Here is a 22,299-nt window from a genome sequence, read left to right on the forward strand (position 1 = left end):
ATCTATCTATCTATCTATCTATCTATCCGTCTATCTATCAATTTCATATGCATTTATATCTCTCTATGAGTTATCTATCCATCTATCCATGGAGCCATTTATTAATGTATTTATATATATATCTTTCCTATAGATAAGATATAAGGGGGAGTTATTGCCAGAATTCTGGGATACAAGCTCTGAAATAGTCACAATTCTTGGCATACAGCCAGGAACTGTGATTATTTCCCCCCTTAGCCACAGGCTAAGAAGCTTCTACGAAAGGTCGCACCTGGTGTAGAAATGCTGGGGGCATAACCCCAGTCAGATTTATTAGGAGGCCAGAGCTTCCTGAAAAGTAGGGGCCATGGGTGGGGATTGTACCATACGCCTCTGTATGATAAATCCCCACCATAGATTGTACATGTCTGTACCAGTTAAAGGACATATATCATGAGCATCGTCCCCCTCTGGTAGGATCTGCTCTTCTTTAAGCTTCTTAAGCCCCTATTTTAAAGAAAAAAGGCTTTAAAAATTATACATATTAGCCCCTCAGGCTCATTTACATAATGTTTAAGGCCTTTTTTTGTAAAATCCAGGGCATAAGAAGCTAAAGGAAGATCAAATCCTGCTAGAGGGGCCACACACCAGTATGTCAGTGTGCTTGGTTTATAATTCTTTGTCCTGGTGGTAGATTTCCTTTAAGGCTACATATTCTGAGTAATATTTTCTCATAGGCTCTATCATATTATATTTCTGTTACTCCTCTTGGAACTAATTAAGTCAATTGAAAAAAATAGATGTCAATATACACCAAGAAGTTCTGACAAATTCTAATAAGTGCAACTGGTAAAAGTTTTTGTATATAAATGTTAACAAAGGGAATGTTAACACCCACATTTCTATGTATATACATTTACAGGTGAACAAACAGAGGAAAAGCCAGGTGTAGAATTCTTTATAAAAAGTTTCTCCATCATTAAGTCATGGAGAAAAAATAGTAAAAAGATATGTGACCGGCAGTAACCTTTCCTCTTCAAAGGTGATCTGCTTCCAAATAAAAAATCCTGAATGGCAAACCCCATTCTATTTCCACTGTCCCCCTAATCAATTTGGTGTTTTAATTTACATAAATCTGTTCATCCATTCTAAAGATATGGCCCCTGGAATTTGATATGTTATTTAAAGAGAACCCGTCATGCAAAATAACCCCCCTAAACTAAATATGTTTTCATAAACTGCCATTAGAGAGCATTGCCTCTATCCCTTCATTGTCCCTCTACATGCCTGTAAACCTAAGCAATGAGGTCCTAAAGCTGTATGCAAATGACCTGTGAAATGTCCAATGAAGCATTAGCATATTCAAGCTGTCCACTCTATTCATGAGTGGGAGGCACAGCCACACCCCCAGTGCATGACTGACAGCCTGTATAATGATGTGAGGCTGTATAATGATGTGCTTCCTGGTGCTGGTGGCCACACCCCCTGCAGCCTGTGTGTGCATGTGTGTGTGTATAGGAGAGATACAGCAGCTCCAGGCAGCCATGTTATAGCAGAACATGTCAGATTCATGTGTAGCTGATGTCTGTGTCTCTCACATGTGTATTAGGAGGATGCAGCATGTCAGCAGATGCAGCACACACACTAGCCATGCTTTACTATACATTACACACAGACATGAGCAGGGGGGGGGGGAGAGGGGAGGGATAACAGGAGTGACATCACTGCCTCTGACCATGTGACCAGCCTCATTTACATAATAAAGAATAGATGATTTTACAATGAATAATGTATGAAATAACTAGATAAAGGCTGGGATGAGATCCTTGTGAGCTGCTCCAACAGGTAGTAGTGACAGGACAAGTGACACAGACCTGATGACAGGTGTCCTTTAACTCATACTAGTCAGAGGAGACGTAACCTTTGCAGGACACCCCCCTAAAGGTCACCGTCCCATCGACTTGGACATAAACTTCCAGGACCCATATCTTTGGAACGGGTGGATGGATTTTTAAAATGAAAATACCAAATTGTTCAGGAGCAAAGCACCAGTCACATGAGGTATGTCATTCAGAATGTTGTACTTGGTGGCCTTTATTCAACAATTGCCTAGTTAACCAGCGACCTTCAAAATGCATAAAAATTCCTGTATAGTCCATGTGGTTTATTCTAGTTTGTTTCTACTTCTAATATTGTCAGAAAAAGGAATCATAATGAAAGTCCATTTAGTGCAGCGCGTGACGATTATCCTGAGTGCTCTGCCAGGGCTTCGCTCATCACCCATCTACAGGATGGACTTGTTTACCTCTTCTTCTCCATTATCCCCATTTGCTGGTGGATATCTATGAATTCCATTAGCTGCTTTTGAAGTGCTCTTTCATTATGTCTGATTTGCCTAATAAAAGCATGTTCCATCAGATCAGAAACCATGGGGCGTTTTTCAAAATCTTTGGTAAGGCACCTGAAATGAACAACATGAAATATCAAATACGGCATTTTACATAAAAGACATACATTATGGTAAAATGTGAAGAATGTTGGAAGTAAACTTACTTAAAGGGACCAACCACGCAAAACTGAAACACAGGGTTTGGGTCCTTTAACATGAGCTGATATGAGCTCGTATGATCCGAATCAGAGATCGATTTGCCATCGCAGCTGTTTTGGGAAAAGCAACTTGTACCCATCCCATCCCATCTGCATTGCTCAACATTTGCCAATTATTGGGAATGACTATTCATCGGCACAGCAGTTCCTAAAAATTTTCCCCAATGTTCGACCTATACGGAAGGGTCTTTATGCCCACAGCATGGTCTTATATTCAGGTAAGGTAAGTATAAAAAAGGGTAGCCCAATAGGGCAGCTAATAGGGTAACCATATAGTACTTAACCTGGTAAAGTTTGTGTAAAATTGCCAGGACCGTGAGGTCCCGTGTCCGGATGGCTTCTGGTGGATGGACAGGGGGCCTGCAGGTATTATTTTGTGCCCCCTCTGTCATAACCACACCCATAGCAGTGACTGGAGGGGCATGACAAGGACATCTGCACACCCCTCCAGGTACTGCTATGGGAGTGGCTGACTGCACATGCCCTCCATCCATCCATCAGAAAGCAGCAGAACACGGGACGTAGCAGAAAGTCCTGCTCACGAACCTGCTGATCCCAGCGGATTTACACATACAATACCAGGGTAAGTACTATATGGGTGACCTTATTAGGGTCTTGTTTAGTGGCCAATCCCTTTCAGATCTATTCCTATTCTTCATACCTGGAAGACCAGATCAGGCTACACCATAGAGCAGTGATGGCTAACCTATGGCACTGGTGCCAGAGGTGGCACTCGGAGCCCTTTCTGTGGGCACTCAGGCCATCACCAGAGAGGACTCCAGGTATCTTCCTGCAGTCTCAGACAGCCCAGGACTTGCTGTGCACAGAGCTATTTTAAAGTGACAGCTGTACCTGGGACTATTTTCTGCTTTTTTGGTGTCCTCAGGGAGCTGGTATCAATGAAAACTGTGACAGAGAAGGGAGTGTAAATCATAAATTAAATTTTTGTGTTGGCACTTTGCGATAAATAAGCGGGTCTTTGTTGTAGTTTGGGCACTCGGTCACTAAAAGGTTCGCCATCACTGCCATAGAGGAAAAATGTCAGAGTGATTTGGGACACTATTACAAGTCTATATGGACTGGTCGATAATGGTGGATAAAAAATCGCCCGACATTATTGCGCTGTGCCTGCAAAATACTTACCATGACCCAATGCTCTTGGCTCCTGCACGATGATTCAATGAAGCTGGTTTAGTAAATGTTTTTTACAGGGAGATTTGGGACATCCAACAATAGCTCTGACTGGTTCCCTTTAACATAAAACTATATGACCCATTACTAGTTTTACCATCTGATGCCATTAGAGGTGGATGGTAATTGTCGTATCTGTTATAGAGTCTTTACTAAACATCACTGTTCTTACTCATATCATATCTAAGACTAATGATTACTTTAGTGATCACATGAGACTGAGCCCTTCTGGTCTTTCAGGAACTTTAAACAGAATCGGGCATCTTTAATTCCTTGCCTTGGCCTCTCATTGGATTGATGATAACTAAAACCTTACATAAATCTATAGTAAAAGTGAATAAAAAAAGTTTTGTGAAATATCAAATCAGATAAAATTGCCTCTTACTCCACTTACTTGTCGCCTCTCTGGCTCCTTTCTGTTAAAATGAATTTCTATGAAATATCAGCTGATTTCTGTCTTGCTAGCAAGATGGACAGAAGCTGCCATTGGTATCAGATTACAAAGAACAAAGGGGGGAGAGTGAGTTGCAGCAGCTAAGTCCCCACCCACCGAATCTGAGAGGACTTCAAATTACAGATAGAGGCTGTAGAGTGGAAACTGCCCCAAAAACTTTTTGGGGTAAGTGTGCCAGTGTATGATGCTGGCTCGCCCCCCGATACCTGTCTGATCTATTAAGAGGCTCTGACCTCATGATAAATCTGGGTGGTCAGCTGTGCACCACACACTGATGCACTGCCCTGGTGTAGAATATCCTCTGCCTGAACGGGTGCAGGGTATAGGTAGTGCGCAGGCGGGGGGCAGTACCGCCTCCTTCTGGCCACTGCGCGCCCCGGCACCTCCCCCTCCAAGCCCAACTGCCATAGAGGGGGACGAAAACCTAATTCCTTTCGTCTCTGCATATTTTTAGGTGCACAAGCTGTGATAAATCTCCCCCATCATGATCTAAATTGATTACTGATTATTTCAGTGTGTTGAAAGATGTAAAAGACACTTGATAATAAAGCAAACACAGCTGCAGAATGTGACTATAAAAGGCATTGCAAAAAAACATAAAAATAAAAATGTTAGGTAAAATTAAAGGTTAAATGTTATTTTACATGAACAAGTAGAAAATCTGACCTCAAAGACAACCCTGTCTGCAGACAACACAAGTTGTATGTGTGGAGCGGGCCAGTCTGGAAAATACAAGAACCTTCCACTTTGAATAATCCTGTTAGGATCTAAAATTAATACTCATTTGCTTGCAGTAAAAAATGACCAAATTGCTGGTTAAGTTTGCATTTGTAAATTTGCATCAATGCAGTGAATATGCAGATATACAAAGAGATGTAGTCATGTCATAGGAGATGCAGAGTAAACAGCATACAGGACAGTGATAGCACAAGCTGGAAGGAGTCCTCAAATAATACAAATTGCCATGACCCAATATTAGTCAATGGGAGTCATGTATCATTGTTCTTATATACACTCACTGGCCACTTTATTAGGTACACCTGTCCAACTGCTCGTTAACACTTAATTTCTAATCAGCATCAGCATCACATGGCGGCAACTCAGTGCATTTAGGCATGTAGACATGGTCAAGACAATCTCCTGCAGTTCAAACCGAGCATCAGTATGGGGAAGAAAGGTGATTTGGTGCCTTTGAACGTGGCATGGTTGTTGGTGCCAGAAGGGCTGGTCTGAGTATTTCAGAAACTGCTGATCTACTGGGATTTTCACGCACAACCATCTCTAGGGTTTACAGAGAATGGTCCGAAAAAGAAAAAACATCCAGTGAGCGGCAGTTCTGTGGGCGGAAATGCCTTGTTGATGCCAGAGGTCAGAGGAGAATGGGCAGACTGGTTCGAGCTGATAGAAAGGCAACAGTGACTCAAATCGCCACCCGTTACAACCAAGGTAGGCAGAAGAGCATCTCTGAGAGCACAGTATGTCGAACTTTAAGGCAGATGGGCTACAGCAGCAGAAGACCACACCGGGTGCCACTCCTTTAAGCTAAGAACAGGAAACTGAGACTACAATTTGCACAAGCTCATCGAAATTGGACAGTAGAAGATTGGAAAAAACGTTGCCTGGTCTGATGAGTCTTGATTTCTGCTGCGACATTCGGATGGTAGGGTCAGAATTTGGCGTCAACAACATGAAAGCATGGATCCATCCGGCCTTGTATCACCGGTTCAGACTGGTGGTGGTGGTGTCATGGTGTGGGGAATATTTTCTTGGCACTCTTTGGGCCCCTTGGTACCAATTGAGCATCGTTGCAACGCCACAGCCTACCTGAGTATTGTTGCTGACCATGTCCATCCCTTTATGACCACAATGTACCCTGTAACATCTGATGGCTACTTTCAGCAGGATAATGCACCATGTTATAAAGCTGGAATCATCTCAGACTGGTTTCTTGAACATGACAATGAGGTCACTGGACTCAAATGGCCTCCACAGTCACCAGATCTCAATCCAATAGAGCATCTTTGGGATGTGGTGGAACGGGAGATTCGCATCATGGATGTGCAGCCGACAAATCTGCGGCAACTGTGTAATGCCATCATGTCAATATGGACCAAAATCTCTGAGGAGCTTGCAGCACCTTGTTGAATCTATGCCACGAAGAATTGAGGCAGTTCTGAAGGCAAAAGGGGGTCCAACCCGTTACAAGCATGGTGTACCTAATAAAGTGGCCGGTGAGTTTATATATACAACTATATTACAACAACTGCATTATTTCGCAGTTGTGGTACAAATTGGGGCTTATTTACTTACACGGTCCCGCAGCGCGTTGTTGATTCGGGTACTGCCGGGATTCACTAAGATCGTGCGACCGATATCCAGTAGGTGTCGCTGCTGCACCGAGCTGCACCTGCTTCTTCCCGGTGCATGTAAGTGCTCGATCTTGCGACACATTCCGTTTTTTAAATTCCGCGGTTTTTCCGAATCCGTCGGGTTGTCCGAATGCCACGCCCCCGATTTCTGTCCCTTGAAAGCCGACAAGATTGCGCCAAAATCCAATCGCGTGTGCCAAAATTCGGCCCTTAGTAAATGAGCCCCATTCTGTTTTTCAACTTTCCATTGTGCCAAATGAACTTAGAACAGTGCAGAGTCACTATGACCCTGCTTGCGCCAAATTCATTATTTGCATTGACAAGTTTTCAAAATAGACTGAGTTCATGAATTGCATCTTTCTTTTTGTTTAGGCGCTACTTTTCAGTGCCGATTGACTCCAGTCCACCCCCTCCCCTTGGTTTATGTTGTGCGGCTTTTTATGCAACTTTCTCAAACAAATCCTGTAGCATAAGACGCTGCCAGCAGATATATGAAGGGCCAAAGCCACTTTAATGAATCTGACGGCAGCAGAACTCCAAAGACAGACATAGAAGTGTCGCAAGAAGTGGTCTAATGATAAATTACCCCCATAAATCTAATACCGATCCATACAATGGGGGTTATTTATCATACGCCGGCGGGTCCTTTCTGCCCGACCCAATACATCAAGACTCTCCGGCCTCTTGATATGTTGGGTTTCCGGGATGCGCAAAAATGATTTCTTCTCCAGGTCCTACCTGGCACATTAATGAAAGTTTGCAAGCAACAGCTTGTGCGAAGGCGCCGGCCGCACCCCCCATCATGCATACATGATGGGGAGTTGGCAGAAAGGGGGAAATAATCACAAGTGGAAGCAAATCGCTCCAAGAAACTGTCATAAGGAGCCTGCTTAATGATAAATCACATCCATCAAGTCTAATAAAGATTCATACAATGAGTATTATAGAAGCGATACCAAGCCCATGCCACTGCAGTACTTCCTGGGTACTCAGCTGGTCCATATCCTTTCTGCTCCACTGATTACGTCCTTACATAGTCATGGGACTGCAGCAGCCATTCATTGGCTACCGAAGCAGTTCCTATGGTATCTGTATGTTGCTGCTACAGTCAGTTACTGTAAGTTGGACTGGGAATTCTATAGCAGTAGAAGTTGATGTATCTTGCGAGACTTCACATGGTCAAGCATCTCAAAAACAGACAATGCCTAAATGTACCTTTCGAAAACTTATCCTAGTATAAGGTATAAGGTAGGTATATGTTCCTATCAGCCAAAATGGAACCGAATGGGATAATAACTTGGCTTGGGGGTAGCTTACATATATTATATTGATACTTACTTGCTAATAAAGTCATTGAACTCTGGAGACCACAGTTCGGGCTGACGCAAAGTTGGAGGTGGGTTCCTGTAAAACAACAATGAATAAATATAGTATGATGCACAGTGTATCTGAAATTTTGGGAAAATACAGACATGACAGAACAGGTTACAGGTCCTAGTTAAAGGGGCTGTGTCACTATCAGTCATCACTTGCTGATCTAAATACTGATAACAGTCTCTCCAATGTGAATAGATTGGAAAGTTGCACATTTCTGTTCCTTTAATTCCTTATGGGAGCGGTAGGAAAATCAAGGGTGCATTCACACTGCCGTTGCCTGCCATACCGTAGTATGGCGGGCACGAGGCGGCGCCGGGTAAAGGAGGAGGCGCCGTATACTGAGAAAAGATAGGGCATGTTCTATCTTTTCACGGGATACAGAGCGGTATGGTGCTGCACGTGTGCTGCACCGTACCTTTACCGTAAGACGCCGTGCACCCATTGCTGTCTATGAGGGGCGTAAATAGGCCATATACACGTTGGCCATATATATATGTCCCCCATACGGCTGTGTGAATATAGCCTAAGGTTATAAGTTATAATTTGCCTGAAGAGCACAACCTTATAAAGGATTGCTCTGGGAACTACCCTCATGGAATTCTCATGGAAATAGGCATTAAACATTGTATATGATTTGCCTGGAGTGTTTCTGGTTGCCCTTAGTAATAATTGGTGCAGTACCTTGGTATTTTGAACAGGGCTCTCATTGGATGCAAGTCAGCCAGAGGAGGATCACCGTCTCCTAGTTCTATGGCGGTAATACCTAAGGACCAGACATCACATCTTGCATCATATGTTGTATCCACTTGTTGTTCACAGGCTATGACCTGCCAAAATAACAAAGAAATCTTACAATCTTTCTTGATTGAGCTGAGATGTTTGAGTGACCACGCTTATCATCTAGTAAGTTTTGGTATGTTTAGGGGTTTAATAGGCGTCCCGCTGGTGACAGGTTCCCTTTAATAGAACTTAATAAGAGACAGAGCTACCGGGTACAATTTCCAAACAGTGACGTGTGGACACAACCCCAGTAGATGATTGATGGCAAAGTCCTTGCGAGAACTAGCAAAAGTCCCAATGGATAAAAAAATCAAAATGCAGCATTTGAAAATAGAAAGCTAAAAACTATCATTGATATCATTCATGCACCACGTTTCAATTCATAGACAACATCTCAGTTTCGTCAATGGAACCTTAAAACTTTGCACTTGAATGAACCACATTGTTTTGCTTTCTATTTTGGGGTTCTGCCCACTTTTTTATATTTTTGATCTCGGTAGTTATCACTAGATCAGAGAAGACAGGGAGTAGGATAACATTCCTTTAAAGTTTAAAAAAAGAGCCACATCCTCCTCCAAAGAGGTATTGGGTTATGAGAAGAAAGAGAATAAGAGAAGTGACATAATGGTAGGATACATGATATATTGTGCTGGACGTAGCTTGTCCTCAGAAGTAGAATAGATTTCCACTTATGTCACCAAAAAAGAAAAAAGACCATCCCTCCAGTGATTTTCTTCCTTTACAATGGACTTTGGCACAAATATGAAACTTGTGTACTTTTTATAGTTTATATCACAACTATAATACTATAGCATTGTATAGACGTTATTACAGGTACTTTAAATCGATTTTTTTTTCAAAGCAATGTAACCAACCTCTGGGGCCATCCAGAAAGGGGTCCCCACTGATGTATTCCTGTGGAGACGGGTATTAGTTAGCTGTGCAGATACACCTGAAAGAAATGTACAAAGTTAATATTCATATCTTTTAAGAGGATCTTTGACAAAAAGAAACTACATAATAGAGACAACCATCTAGAAGCATATATGACCTCTTTGGCCTTCAGAACAACAGGTATCATCCACATGCTTTGGAAGAGGGGAAAGACATGAAAATATTCTTCGCACCATCACTCCACCTTCACCAGCCTAAACCATTGAAACTTTACTTAAAGGGTCCATTGATTCACCCTGAGGTTTATTCTCTTTTTATTATTATAGGGAAACATAAATCTGCATTCATCCCGTCAAATATTGTCTTTCTACTGCTTAGTGATCCAATTTTTTGGGCTGTTTTGGCCAACAAAGCCTTGCCTCTCCCTCCCTTGATGCTCAAAAACTCATCATCTATTACTGCCGATTTGCTCTAAGAACATCAGACATATTTGCTTCTAGACAATTACAATTTTCTGGAATGATTCTTGAGTTTCTCCTCTGTCCCCTATTTGTGGACAAGTTGTTTAGGTCCACAAGGTCTCCTTTTTTGCTGGATAGTCTTTCTTGACCACATTACTCTTGGTACATGCAATACCACAACATTGCATTAGCAAACTCATTTAGCGTATCCACTATACAGACAAGAAAATTTTAAGTTAAAAGGATTCTCCAGGAATTCTGTTATCATTGGGTGTCAGGGGTTGCCAAAAAGAAAAAGTCTACATACTCTTCTCCAGCTCCCAGTCTCCCATGTCTTTTGGGTACTTCCAGTCTTTAGCACTTCCATCCAGGAGGGTAGGAGGGTCAACGGTCCTGCTTCAGCCTCAGTGGCCTCCCTGGACCACAGTAGGTCACATGTTATATAAAAGAAAGTGAAGTTCCATGGTCGAGGAGGCCATTGAATGACCAAAACGGGTCCAGAGACCTCCTGACATTTCATCTGGGCCGTAGTGCCGAGAAGTGAAGAGACTCAGGAATTAGGAAACTAAGCAGGGTAAGTACCCTCTACTTCTTATCGGCATCTCTTCCCTGGCCCCAAAGAGTTTTCCAGATTTCTGGGGAACCCTTTTTAAGTTTTAACAATAAACATATAGACTTACCAAAATCTACAAGTTTGACACCTCCTTCTGTAGTTAGCAGAATGTTGTTTCCTTTGACATCCCGGTGAATGGTCTTATGGCTATGTAAATGATGAAGTCCCTTTTAGAAAATAATAATTTTGAGCAGCAGAAGAATCAGTCCAGTGACTAAAAAAATTGTCTATGATTTCTGATACCCATCTATGCAGTGCTACATGGGTTATCGTTTCGTGTTATTTAAAGGGGTTGTCCAAGATTAGCTATTTTGATAAATTGCAGATGGGGCTGATAGAAAATAACAAACCAGCCTATACTTATGTCCCTCCTCAGCTTATCAGCTAATGTGCTCCCCATTTTGTTCACCTTTGTGTCCGGTTTGAGGAACATGACCAAAGCCTATCACTGATTTTAGGAATGTCCCATTATTAGGCTGCATTAGGCTAACATAATGTCCCTCGAGGTAAGTATCAGGTTATTTGTTATATTAAATCCACCATTTTTCAATGAATATCTTCCATTAGAGAGGCCCCCGCATATATATGTATCTGTGTCTTTGCCTCCTCTGAGAGCTTCAGCCTTTCTCACCATGCTGCCCTCTGCATATATACACAACTTCCTATCTATCATTTCTCCAGCCCGTCCTCATGGCATCACCCACTGTGTCCCTCTCTCACAGTCCATATCACTGACCGACACAGGAAGAGGGGATGAGCAAGATGAGTCATAACTCTCCTGCTACATCTCCTACTATTCAGCAGAGCTCACATATGTAAACAAAGAATCACAGAGGGTCTCCAGACAGCACTAAAGTAAATAGCAGGACTGCCGAATAACTTGATAAACATTCAGGTATTATTAGTTAGGCGATAAAAGCACATGGGCAACTCATGTAATAGAGTGGCCAACCCCCTTAATATTTGTTTCTTAAAGTGATCTTTTATAGCAGAGCTTTGTATCAATTAATTCTTCACTACTCACCATAAGAGCTTCATGCAGAATATAAGCAATGATGGCTTCATTCATGCGTTCTCCTCTCTTCAGAAGACCTTTTGCTAAATCAGTGACAGATCCTCCATTGCACAACTGCAAAATTGGGAATCGTGATTCAATTCATGAGTTAAAAGACAGTGTGTAAGTAAGTTCCTACAGGGTAAGAGCTCTTGGCATTTATTTCTTGGTGTTTGGCTATTTTGTGGATCAATTCTTTGAACATATACACATTGGTGTCAGGAAGTAGTTTATGGTTAAGAGAAACAACCAAAAAATGTATTTACCCCCATATTGGTTGAAGCTCCAGCTCTCTAGTTCCTACTGACTGGAATGTGATGATGTCACATTCATTAAGCATGTGACTGCTCAGCAAATCACTGGTCTCAGCAACTTTGCGCTATCCATTTACATGTGACGCTAAGGCCAGTCATTTGTTCAATGAGTGCATGCACATAATGTAAACCCTTTTGGTTTGTAGGTAACCAAAGACACATAGACCAACAGACCCAATGTTCCTACTGGGGGACCAGTGAAAAATTTAGATTTTTTTTTTCTTTTTTTCTTTTACCATAAGTTGCTGCCTGGTCTCTAATATAAATTTTAGGAAATATTGGATCAGGTTCCTGCACTATCCTTCATTTTTGTATTCCACAGTGAACCTGCAGATACTAATCCATACTATTCCATGCATTATTAGTATTAGTATTAGTATTAGTAAATACATAGATAAGTGGTACTAAAGATAAGTGGTAATGCAAACCTCCAGGACAAGCCACAACTGATCCCCAGTCTTGGAGTCTTTCTTGAAATACATTCCAAAGAACTTGACCACATTTGGATGATCAGAGAGCGTCTGCAGGATGTTGTATTCAGCTTCAATCTCCTCATCAATATCCTCCTGAAATCCCATAAACAGTCAAGTGTTTGATTCAACATAGACACAAAAAATGATTTTTTTCCAGTACCTACCTTTGAGATCCCCTGCTGCTCCCTCCCTGACACTCTTCTGCTCCCCTTATGGTATACCAGGGTTGGCTTCAGGTTTCAGTTGGCCCCTGGGTGACAGAACCTCAGTCGGCCCCTTTGCAGTGAACTCATGTGGAGGCATTAAAAATTCAGAAACTAAAACAGTCTCCTGTTCCCTAAAATATTCCCTAGTTTATCATCCCAAACAGCCCCCTCATGGTTATTTTATATAAAGCCCCCTACCCATACCCTATGGATTCATTAGAAACAGCCTCCGCTCACCCCCATGCATTCCTTATGTACAGTCTTATGTGGGCCCTCCAGCAGCTCTGGGCCCCGACACTTGCCTGGGTATGCCCAGTGCTGGCGTTGGCCCTGGATTGTACCACTGAAGCGCTGACAAGTCATTGAGATGCATAACCACACCATGGTGGTCAGCACTTGTGACTTCTCCCTTGCTCAAAAAACATACTGGTTGGTCAAAATACAATCTCCATTATAGAACAAAATACCAATGTAAAGACTACAGACCGATGTTCTTTAATTAGACTTTTAACCAAATTGCAGAAATCGGTAATGCAGATAAGAATAGTAAACTTTATAATATTTTATTGAAGAAGAATGTTTATTTGTCTATTTTTTTCAATCTTTATTTCTGCTCATTGTAATAGTCTGTGAAACTACAGCATAGAGGGGCTTTGGAAACACCCACCAGAGTCCTTAACGCTCCTTAGCATAATTATAAAAGTTGTTTGGCTACTTTTTAAATTTCCTGACAGCAGATAGTTGTAGCACAAAGTGTAAGGGGCAAATGTTCTCGCACATTTTAACAGTTTGCTAAGTTACACCACACTGGGGCTCTGGTAACACCCCTGAGAGCCTTAATGGCTAATTAGCGTAATTTAAAAGTTGATTTTAGAAGGAAGGAGACCATGGATAACAAATATAAGAAGAATATCCCAGTCACGGTGCCTGGATCTATCAGTTAGTGCCCCAGGTTTATCATGATGGATTTTGATGGTAGATTCCCTTTAAGATACTGTACAAAAATCCATTTAGTCACTGTATAGTGGTAGCCACTTTAAAAGGAAGACATATCCACCATGACCAATTTGCTTATGGACTATCAGGATATGCCCGACCAAGGCAAAGGATAAGGGATGACATATCTGTGTAATTTTGGGAGCCCTATTGGTGGCACTGGTGAATATCCACATGTCATATATAGAGCTGTAATAGGAGGTTCATGCCCCACCCCACCCCAAGATATAAAATGTAGCTGGATTAGGGCCATGCAAAATTTGTCTTGCAATTTCATTTCTAAAAGTGACAGAACTAGGTAATTTGTTTTCAGTATCAAAATAAATGTATACAATTACATCCCAAATATCCCATAATCTACATATTCCGTATAATACATTTTATTTTATTACTCACATTCCCCCTAGAGCAATAAATCTGTTATAATATATTGTGTGTTTTCTGGACCAGCAAAACGCTAAATGAAGTCTAAAGGGCAAATGTCCATCAAATTCTCCCTTTTGTTACATTTTGTTCTGTTGGGGCACAGACTATGAATGTTCTGGCTAAAGAGAATTATGGCATTTTCTCTGACATTTCACAAAAGATGGGTTTTGTCTGTAAATAACTTTTACTCTGCAGATCAATAATTTTCATTTTTATGTGCATTAAATGTAATGATTTAGTGAAATATACTGTATACTGCTGTACAGATGGATAGATACATAGTTATTACATAGATACATAGATATGAGATGAAAATAGTAAGAAACATAGTTACGAAATAGATACAAAGATAGATATAAGATAGATAGAGTAATGAGGGGACTAAGAACAGAAAAACAGACACAAACATTAATCCCTAATTCTCAACCCACCAGACTCCGCTACCTACTTACTCAATCCACCCTAGGAAGAGAGCAGTTAGTCGGCAGCGATCCTTCCCTTCGCCAAAGTGCAAAACACGAAGACAAAGACAAGACAGTACAAACAAATAAGAATAGCTATAGCCAGGTCAAATGAAGTACAAAATCACAAGACAGTAGAATAGTCTGAACACAAGCCAAAAAGTCAGGATACCAGAAAAACAATGATCAAAGTCACAATAAATTAGCTAACTAAGAAGAACCTATAGACAGCACCCTGGGAATGGTGAAAAGGACTCTTATGTGAGCTCAGAGCCCTGGCCTCAATAGTATTTGGGCTAGAGTGAGTGGTGTGAAGAACTGTCAATCACAACGGGTCATTAACATTGAGCCAGATATAATGCTACAGGGAAGTGACGGATATGGTTCTAATCAATCCAAACAGCATAACCAGCTACACCTTTGTTCACACTTCAGTGGTTCCACAAGGCACAAAGATACAATGGCCGCCTCCTCAGCTGCAAAGTACGGACAGAGGGTGATGCCTACACAGATGTTACAGATTGATAGATAAATAGAGGCCAAAAAAAGATTTTAACCACTTACAGAAACAGGACAAGAAAGATCGTCCTAATTAGTGGATACTTCCCGCATCAGGACGATCTATTTCGTCCTGCTGAACACGCCGGCACTGCCAGTGTGTCAGGGCAATCTGCAGCAGGAGACCACTAGTTACATACAAATGCATCTGCCCAGCAGGAATGGATAGATAGATAGATTGATAGATAGATAGATATGAGATAGATAGATAGATAGATAGATATGAGATAGGAGATAGATAGATAGATAGATAGATAGATAGATAGATAGATAGATACATAGATAGATAGATACATAGATAGATACATAGATACATAAATAGATACATAGATAGATATGAGATAGATAGATATGAGATAGATAGATAGTAATAGAATAGATTTAAAGGAAGATATGACAGATAGATAATATAAAGGAGACATGGATTTAAATATGCAAACTGTTTTGTAATACATAATCATTTACATGCAGAATAGAACGAGCGACTCACATGAAATGGATCCATGATCTTTACAGCGGCTTTACTTCCATTCTTCTTATTGACGACTTTAAAAACTTTACCGTATGTTCCTTTACCAATCGTCTCAATTATTTCCCAAGTGTCAGAGGGGTCCGGAAATCCATCAAATATAATGGACTTATTACGGAATGAAAACATTTTCAATGAACCGGCCTGAAATGTCAAAGAAATTGTTAATAGTAGAGGGCAGAATTTCCCTGAGTGAGGCTTAATCATGTATGTTACAAAATGACTTTATAGGGACATGTACAGTAAGGTGCTCGGATATTTCCAAAATCTTATTCTTTGAGTGATAAAATGAGCTTTGGATCCCACCCAAAGACTGTGCTGTTGTTCAGACACATTAACCGAAGCATAACTTGAGACAATAGGCTTGGTGGTTACAAACAGTTTCACAGAGAGGCAACTGGTATGATGGTTAGAAGTCTCTTCTGAACTGATGGTGAGTAGCGCCAGGGAAGTGTGCATGATGTTAGGGCATTAGATTGGTAGGTTATAAGGAAGATATATCATTGTGTTCATGGGCATCCCAATTAGTAGCGGACAATAGCCCACAAGCGCACCAGAAGATCCTACGGTGGTCCCAGGTTCTACCCTTTGAAAGCTACTAAGGTTTATTTCCTAGAGCAGTGGTGACGAACCAATGGCACGGGTGACACTCGGAGCCCTGTTTGTGGGCACCCAGGCCATCACCAAAGAGGACACAAGGGATCTTCATAGATTCCCAGACAGCCCAGGACTTTTATGCGCTCAGCGCTGTCTTAAAGCGACACTGCTGCCTGAGACTACAGGAGGAATGGGAAGGTGTGGGCAGATCTGGATTATCATTGTAGCTTCAGCTCCAGGCCCGAAAGTTCTTCCTATTGAGGGGAACATGAATTTGTCACCCTTTCTTTCTACTGTATTGGTGTTCTTAGGATACTGATACGATTGAAAGCTATAGCAGAGAAGGGAGCAAGAAGCTACTGCTTAAATTGTACTTAAATGTTGACACTTTAGGATAAATAAGTGGGTTTTGGTTGTAGTCTGGGCACTCCGTGTCTAAAAGGTTCGCCATCACTGTCCTAGAGGGTTGATGACTGATGGGCCCCCAGCATAATTTTATCTGATGGGTCCAAGAAACCCCAGTCCAACACTGGTACCATAATCTCTATAAGTAGGGGCTAGTACCTAAAAACAGTATGCTGAAATTCAGTGTTGAGTTCCTACCACAAGACCTTTCCAAAGCAGTCCCAGGCTATGGGGTCCTAGTGGAGAGCAGCTTTGAACAGAGTCCCTGTACATTAGAAGAGAAAGTCCAGGACCCTATAAGAAGGGCAGGCTAAAATAGTTCTGCTCAATACTCTAGTCAAAACTTCTAATGGCCTGTAATACTGTGGTCTACTATGGGTATTAGCAGCTCTGCCTGACACTCACAAGTAGTGTCAGACTGGCCACTCACAAACAGTGTCAGAACCAGAGGATCCTCCAGTGGGCCCAGAAACACAATAGCAGATTTAACTAACATGGAGGCTATCCAAGTCTATTTCCTAGGGGATGATAAAGGTGGCCCCAAAGAACTCCAGTCCAATACTGTTGACATGTAAGATTACAAAGTTCAAGAATAAAATTAAAAATAAAATAGCAATATATATAGTAAAATATGTGCAATACACAGGCGGTCCCCTGCATAAGGACATCCGACTTACAGACGACCCATAGTTACAGACGCACCCCTCTGCCCCCTGTGACCTCCAGTGAATCTCTAAGAATGCTTTACCATAGTCCCAGACTGCAATGATCAGCTGTAAGGTGTCTGTAATGAAGCTTTATTGATAATCCTTGGTCCTATTACAGGAAAAAATTTTGAAACTCCAATTGTCACAAGGGAATTTTTTTTTTTTGTCTGGATCTACAATTATAAAATATACAGTTTCGACTTACATACAAATTCAACTTAGGAACAAACCTATGGACCCTATCTTGAACGTAACCCGGACTGCCTGTATAGTAATATAATGGGACAGATTTACTTACCTAGTCCTGTCGCGATCCCTGAGGTGTGTTCTCCGACGAGGATGAAGTCCGGCGCGATTCTTCAAGATTGTGCATCCATTTTCTGCCGGAGTTCATCTTCTTTTTCCTGGTGCATGTAAGTGCATTGTCTTGCGACACAATTTGAATTGTAAATCCCGAACTCCGTCCGAAGCAGTCGGGTTGTCAGTCGCAACACCCCCCGATTTGTGTCGCATGCAAGTTGGCGCAATTGCTCCAAAATCCAATCGGGTGCGCCAAAAAACCCACTTAGATGCAGCGCAAATTGGAAATAGTCGGGAAACCCGACAAAAATGCGCCGTTTGGACCCTTAGTAAATGTGCCCCAATGTGTAATATATAGTAAAATATGTGCAATATATTTTAGCAGAGGAAAGTTCTTCTTTCTCCATTTTTCTTTGCTTTTATCACTCTGTCTCCCTCCTTCTTTACCGTATCTGTTATTTACTCGGCTGAATTCTGTCTTTCTAACCAATTGGACAGAAACTCTATGATGTGTCATATTACACGCAAGCCCTATGCGGAAGGGAGGGAGGATAGTTTTTATTCTGGTGCACTGGTGATGTGCCGGATTTACCAAGAGACCAGAACCTTGTAGGAAATCCAGTGCCCCATGAGCCCGTGGAGAAGACAATAAGATTGGGGCAGGATGTTTAACATCATATGCAACACTATATTACTGATTCTTACAAAGTTAGTAGAAAGTTGAGGTACTTTTTCTCCTCACGGCCCCTATACCAAAACTCAAAGGTGCTCAAGCTCATCAAATTTGGAAGGTTTAACCAATTCCAGTCCTACTCACAAAGGGATGTTTTTGATTAGTTTTGTCCTTCTATTGAATTATGTACTGTGATGGATGACGCTTCCTATCACAGTTTAGTAGATACATTATGAATACATAATTGCTTGATAAGCAAGATACTCATACTTATTATGGAAGCAGATTAGGAAAGTTAATGGTTGTATTAATTGTTCAGGGTTGTGATCCCCTTAGGCTTTTTATAGAATAATAATTTCCTGGGTTGGATTCACATTGAAAAAAATGCTGTTTCCTTCTCTGTCCTTGTGATTTCACTTATCAGTTACAGTATTTTTCTTAATTGTTATTGAAGTCAATGTCCTTTTACTACTTCCATATGTTCTATCCTCATAAAAAAAATTGTAACTTGTAGCCCCCCCCCCCCCCCTCCATGGGGAGGATCATAATGTGGTCACTAGATCCAGTTTCAAATGAAGAAAGTCTAAAAATTTGCCTTTATCTGCATGAGAAAATATAAGTTTGTACATAACCTAAGAAATCTGAACAAAAGGTGATGAGGACCTGTCACCCCCTCCTCTGACTTTAATCCATTATTAGGAATTGTTCACCTCAATGTCGTGAATTGAAATGTCTGATTGCACAGAAATGGTGTCGGCTACAGATAACAAATGTCACGTAAACCAGAATCCAAGAAATTAAACAAATCTAAAAAAATCATGTAAGGATAGCCCTTTTAAAGGGCTAATCCTTTAGTCCCCTGTATCTTTTGTAATCTTTAATAGTCGTAATATGCAAATGTACCAAAAAGGCTACTGGGGCATGTAGTAGCCGGAGCTGAGAGTACAAGGCACGGTTACTCCACTCCCCAGTAGCCTCTTTGATTCTCCTACCAGAAATCTACAGTTCTGCGAAGAAGGGACTGCACGGTCTCGACGGAGCTACTGTGTATGCGCAGAACTCCGGCTTCGAGGGCGAGTGTACGCAACTTCTTGTAGCTGCAGGCTGAAGATGTCTGGGTAGGCATGGAGTAACCGCGCCATGTAGCCTCAGCTCGGGCTACTCCATGCCCCAGTATTCTCTTTAGTAAATTTTCTTATTATGACTTTTAAAGGATTGGCCCTAAAATGTAAGCTATCCTTACATACATTAGATGCACTTACCACCGGATCTACCTTAATAGGTAGATCCGTGGTGGTAGGTTTCCTTTAAAACCCGCAATCTGCTACTGTTACCGCCAGAGAAGGGGGTAAGCAGAACGCTGAACCTGAACATTGCGGTTCTGGTCCACTCATCACTAGTCACAATCCCTCGATTCCACCTCACTGCAGGATGGCAGCGAATGTCACGGGTGTCACATCCTAGGTTCTTCTTCACTGGTGAAACAGAGGTCAGATAAGATGATACTGAAATGACATCTGATGATCTCGGAGATCTCTAAGTGCAGGAGTAAGTGAGACACAGGTCTCCGTTTTTTCGTTACCCTTTATGCAGCTGCAGAAGTGTCTAATATAACAAAGACATCAATCAGCCCAGCTAAGAGGCCACTTCTGCATGATAATGTATAGCATTTATACAGTATAATCTATATAATCAGTGTAATAAGGTAGGTTTCTCTTCTATGCGTTTTCAAGATCAGCAATAATAACCCATGTATTATTATATATTATATTCTAATATCACACAGAGCTCAAGTGATTATAAAGGTCAACTCTGACCTCCATTGTATAGAGTATCTACTGTATACACTGTGCGTAGTGTGGACTACTGTATGGTATAAATATCTTGTACATTTAGTAAACAGAAGCCTAAGGTTTCATGCACATGAACGTAATCTCGCCGGGTGAAAGAGAGTGGAGGGATCAGCACTCCTCACCCCTTCCCTCTCCATTGAAAGCCTATCCTGCATGTGTAGCTTCCTCGCTCAGGTCCCACAGAGTTCACCTACCTGTAAGTGGTGCATCTAAGGGCCTGTTCTTGCGACACAATTTGAAAGTTAAATCTCGCGCTCAGTCCGAATCAGTCGGATAGTCTGACCGCACACACTCTAATTTGTGCCGCATGGAAGCCAGCTCAGCTGCGCCAAAAAACATTTGCATGCGACACAATCCCAGTGCAGACACCTGTTAAATACCTGTCCAAGCCGTGCAAACCCCAAAAGTGGTGCACAGTTCAACGAAAGTGCGATCCGCGACCCTTAGCAAATGAGCCCCATTGGGGCACATTTACTTACCCATCCCATCGCGATTCCCCCTGTGCGTTGTCCGACGAGGATTCGGGTCTGCCGTAATTCACTAAAATCGTGCGTCCAATTTCCTGCATGTGTTGCTTCCCCCGCTGAGGTCCGCCGGAGTTCACCTTCTTCTTCCCGGTGCATGTAAGTGCTGATCTTGCGAACAACTTCGTTTTCGGTTTGTCCAAATCAGTCATGTTGTCCGACAGCCAAGCCCCCCAATTTGTGTCGCATGCAATTCGGTGCAAAATGGAAGTATTTGGGAAACCCGACAGAATCGCGGTCCGCAGACCCTTAGTAAATGTGCCCAATTATGCTGATACTAAGGGCAAGGGAAACAGTTTTAATGGGTTATAGTTGTTATGGTCATTACTTTCATGGCTCTGGTATAAGCTTTTCGATTTTGCACCGGCTTGCATGCTACACAAATCAGGGGGCGTTGCCGCCGGACAACCCGACTGATTCGGATAAACCACGGAATTTAAAAAGCAAATTGTGTCGCAAGATCAGCACTCACATGCACCAGGAAGAAGAAGGTGAACTCTGTCGGACCTGAGCGGTGGAAGCGACACATGCAGGATACCGGGCACACGATTTTTGTGAATCGCACCGGTCTTCATCTTCGCCGGACCGTCCGATCGGGGATCGCTACTTGACCGGGTAAATAAATGTGCCCCATTGGGGCAGATTTACTAACCCGGTCCAGTCGCGATCCAAGGGGGGGGGGGCTGCATTTATTCAGCACAATTAATTATTGTGTATGATAAATGTCCTCCAAAGTAATTATTTTGCAGATAATTAGGAGGCCCAGTACAGTTCTCTGGTTTAAGACAATTTTTCCCTTCTGTGTAAGAAAGCAGGACCCATATACAACAACCCTGCCAATGCATAGGCAAGGTGGCTGTTGTGAATAGCGCCCTCACCTGGTCAGGATCTATTTGGTGAGCATGTGCAACTCATCCAGAAGCTACTTCTAGGAGAACTTAGTAATTGCAGTTGTAGCCATTGCCTGGTAATGCAAGAGTTAACACTTTGATGTTACTGTCCAATGATGTTCTTGTAAAACAAGCTGGAAGCTGAGTGGAGAGGTGCTATCACCTGACCAAGGGAGTATATAAACCCCTGGTGGGCGGGAGCACATGGTCTGTCTGTCAGAGCAGAGAGTCAGAATTGATTGACTGACTAAGATCGCAAGTGTCCTCATACCAGGGACCACAGGTGCCTCAGGCCAGTGCCTAACACCCAGGGCAAGTCAGGAGACTTAGGCCCCAGAGCTGAGATCTATCACCCGGACTCAACTCCAGCCTGAATCTACTATCAGGCTGTGTGTAACCTTCCTGTGGACCGGCTCTCCATGACCTTTCCAGCTTAAGAATCTGCTGTTAAACGTTTGGCCATTGCCTACTGTTCAATAAAGAAGTGTAAGTTGATTTGCACAATGTTGCCACCGTCTGGTACCTGGATACGGCTGCTTACCACCACGGGTTTCCCCATCCATCACCCAGGGACTCATCCTACTGACACTCAGGGGCTGCCCCAGGGA

General features: G+C 42.2%; 1 protein-coding gene across 5 annotated transcripts in view; it reads right to left on the minus strand.

Moving 5' to 3' along the window:
* MYO3A (myosin IIIA) overlaps window positions 1–22,299 on the minus strand; it is a 121,482-nt gene that overhangs the window by 61,941 nt on the left and 37,242 nt on the right. For 3 of the 5 annotated variants that reach the window (XM_072154122.1, XM_072154120.1, XM_072154121.1), the window contains 8 exons: window positions 15,704–15,886; window positions 12,522–12,659; window positions 11,750–11,854; window positions 10,793–10,892; window positions 9,633–9,709; window positions 8,659–8,804; window positions 7,939–8,004; window positions 2,285–2,440 (listed from right to left, as the gene is read on the minus strand). In XM_072154122.1, coding sequence (XP_072010223.1) covers window positions 2,285–2,440; window positions 7,939–8,004; window positions 8,659–8,804; window positions 9,633–9,709; window positions 10,793–10,892; window positions 11,750–11,854; window positions 12,522–12,659; window positions 15,704–15,886 — 971 coding nt within the window. Of the gene's footprint in view, window positions 1–2,284; window positions 2,441–7,938; window positions 8,005–8,658; window positions 8,805–9,632; window positions 9,710–10,792; window positions 10,893–11,749; window positions 11,855–12,521; window positions 12,660–14,646; window positions 15,210–15,703; window positions 15,887–22,299 lie in introns of those variants that run through there. The other 2 variants (XM_072154123.1, XM_072154125.1) reach the window with 2 other exon arrangements.

The sequence above is a fragment of the Engystomops pustulosus genome, chromosome 5 (genome assembly GCF_040894005.1).
Source record: "Engystomops pustulosus chromosome 5, aEngPut4.maternal, whole genome shotgun sequence".
In the NCBI taxonomy this organism is placed as follows: domain Eukaryota; kingdom Metazoa; phylum Chordata; class Amphibia; order Anura; family Leptodactylidae; genus Engystomops; species Engystomops pustulosus.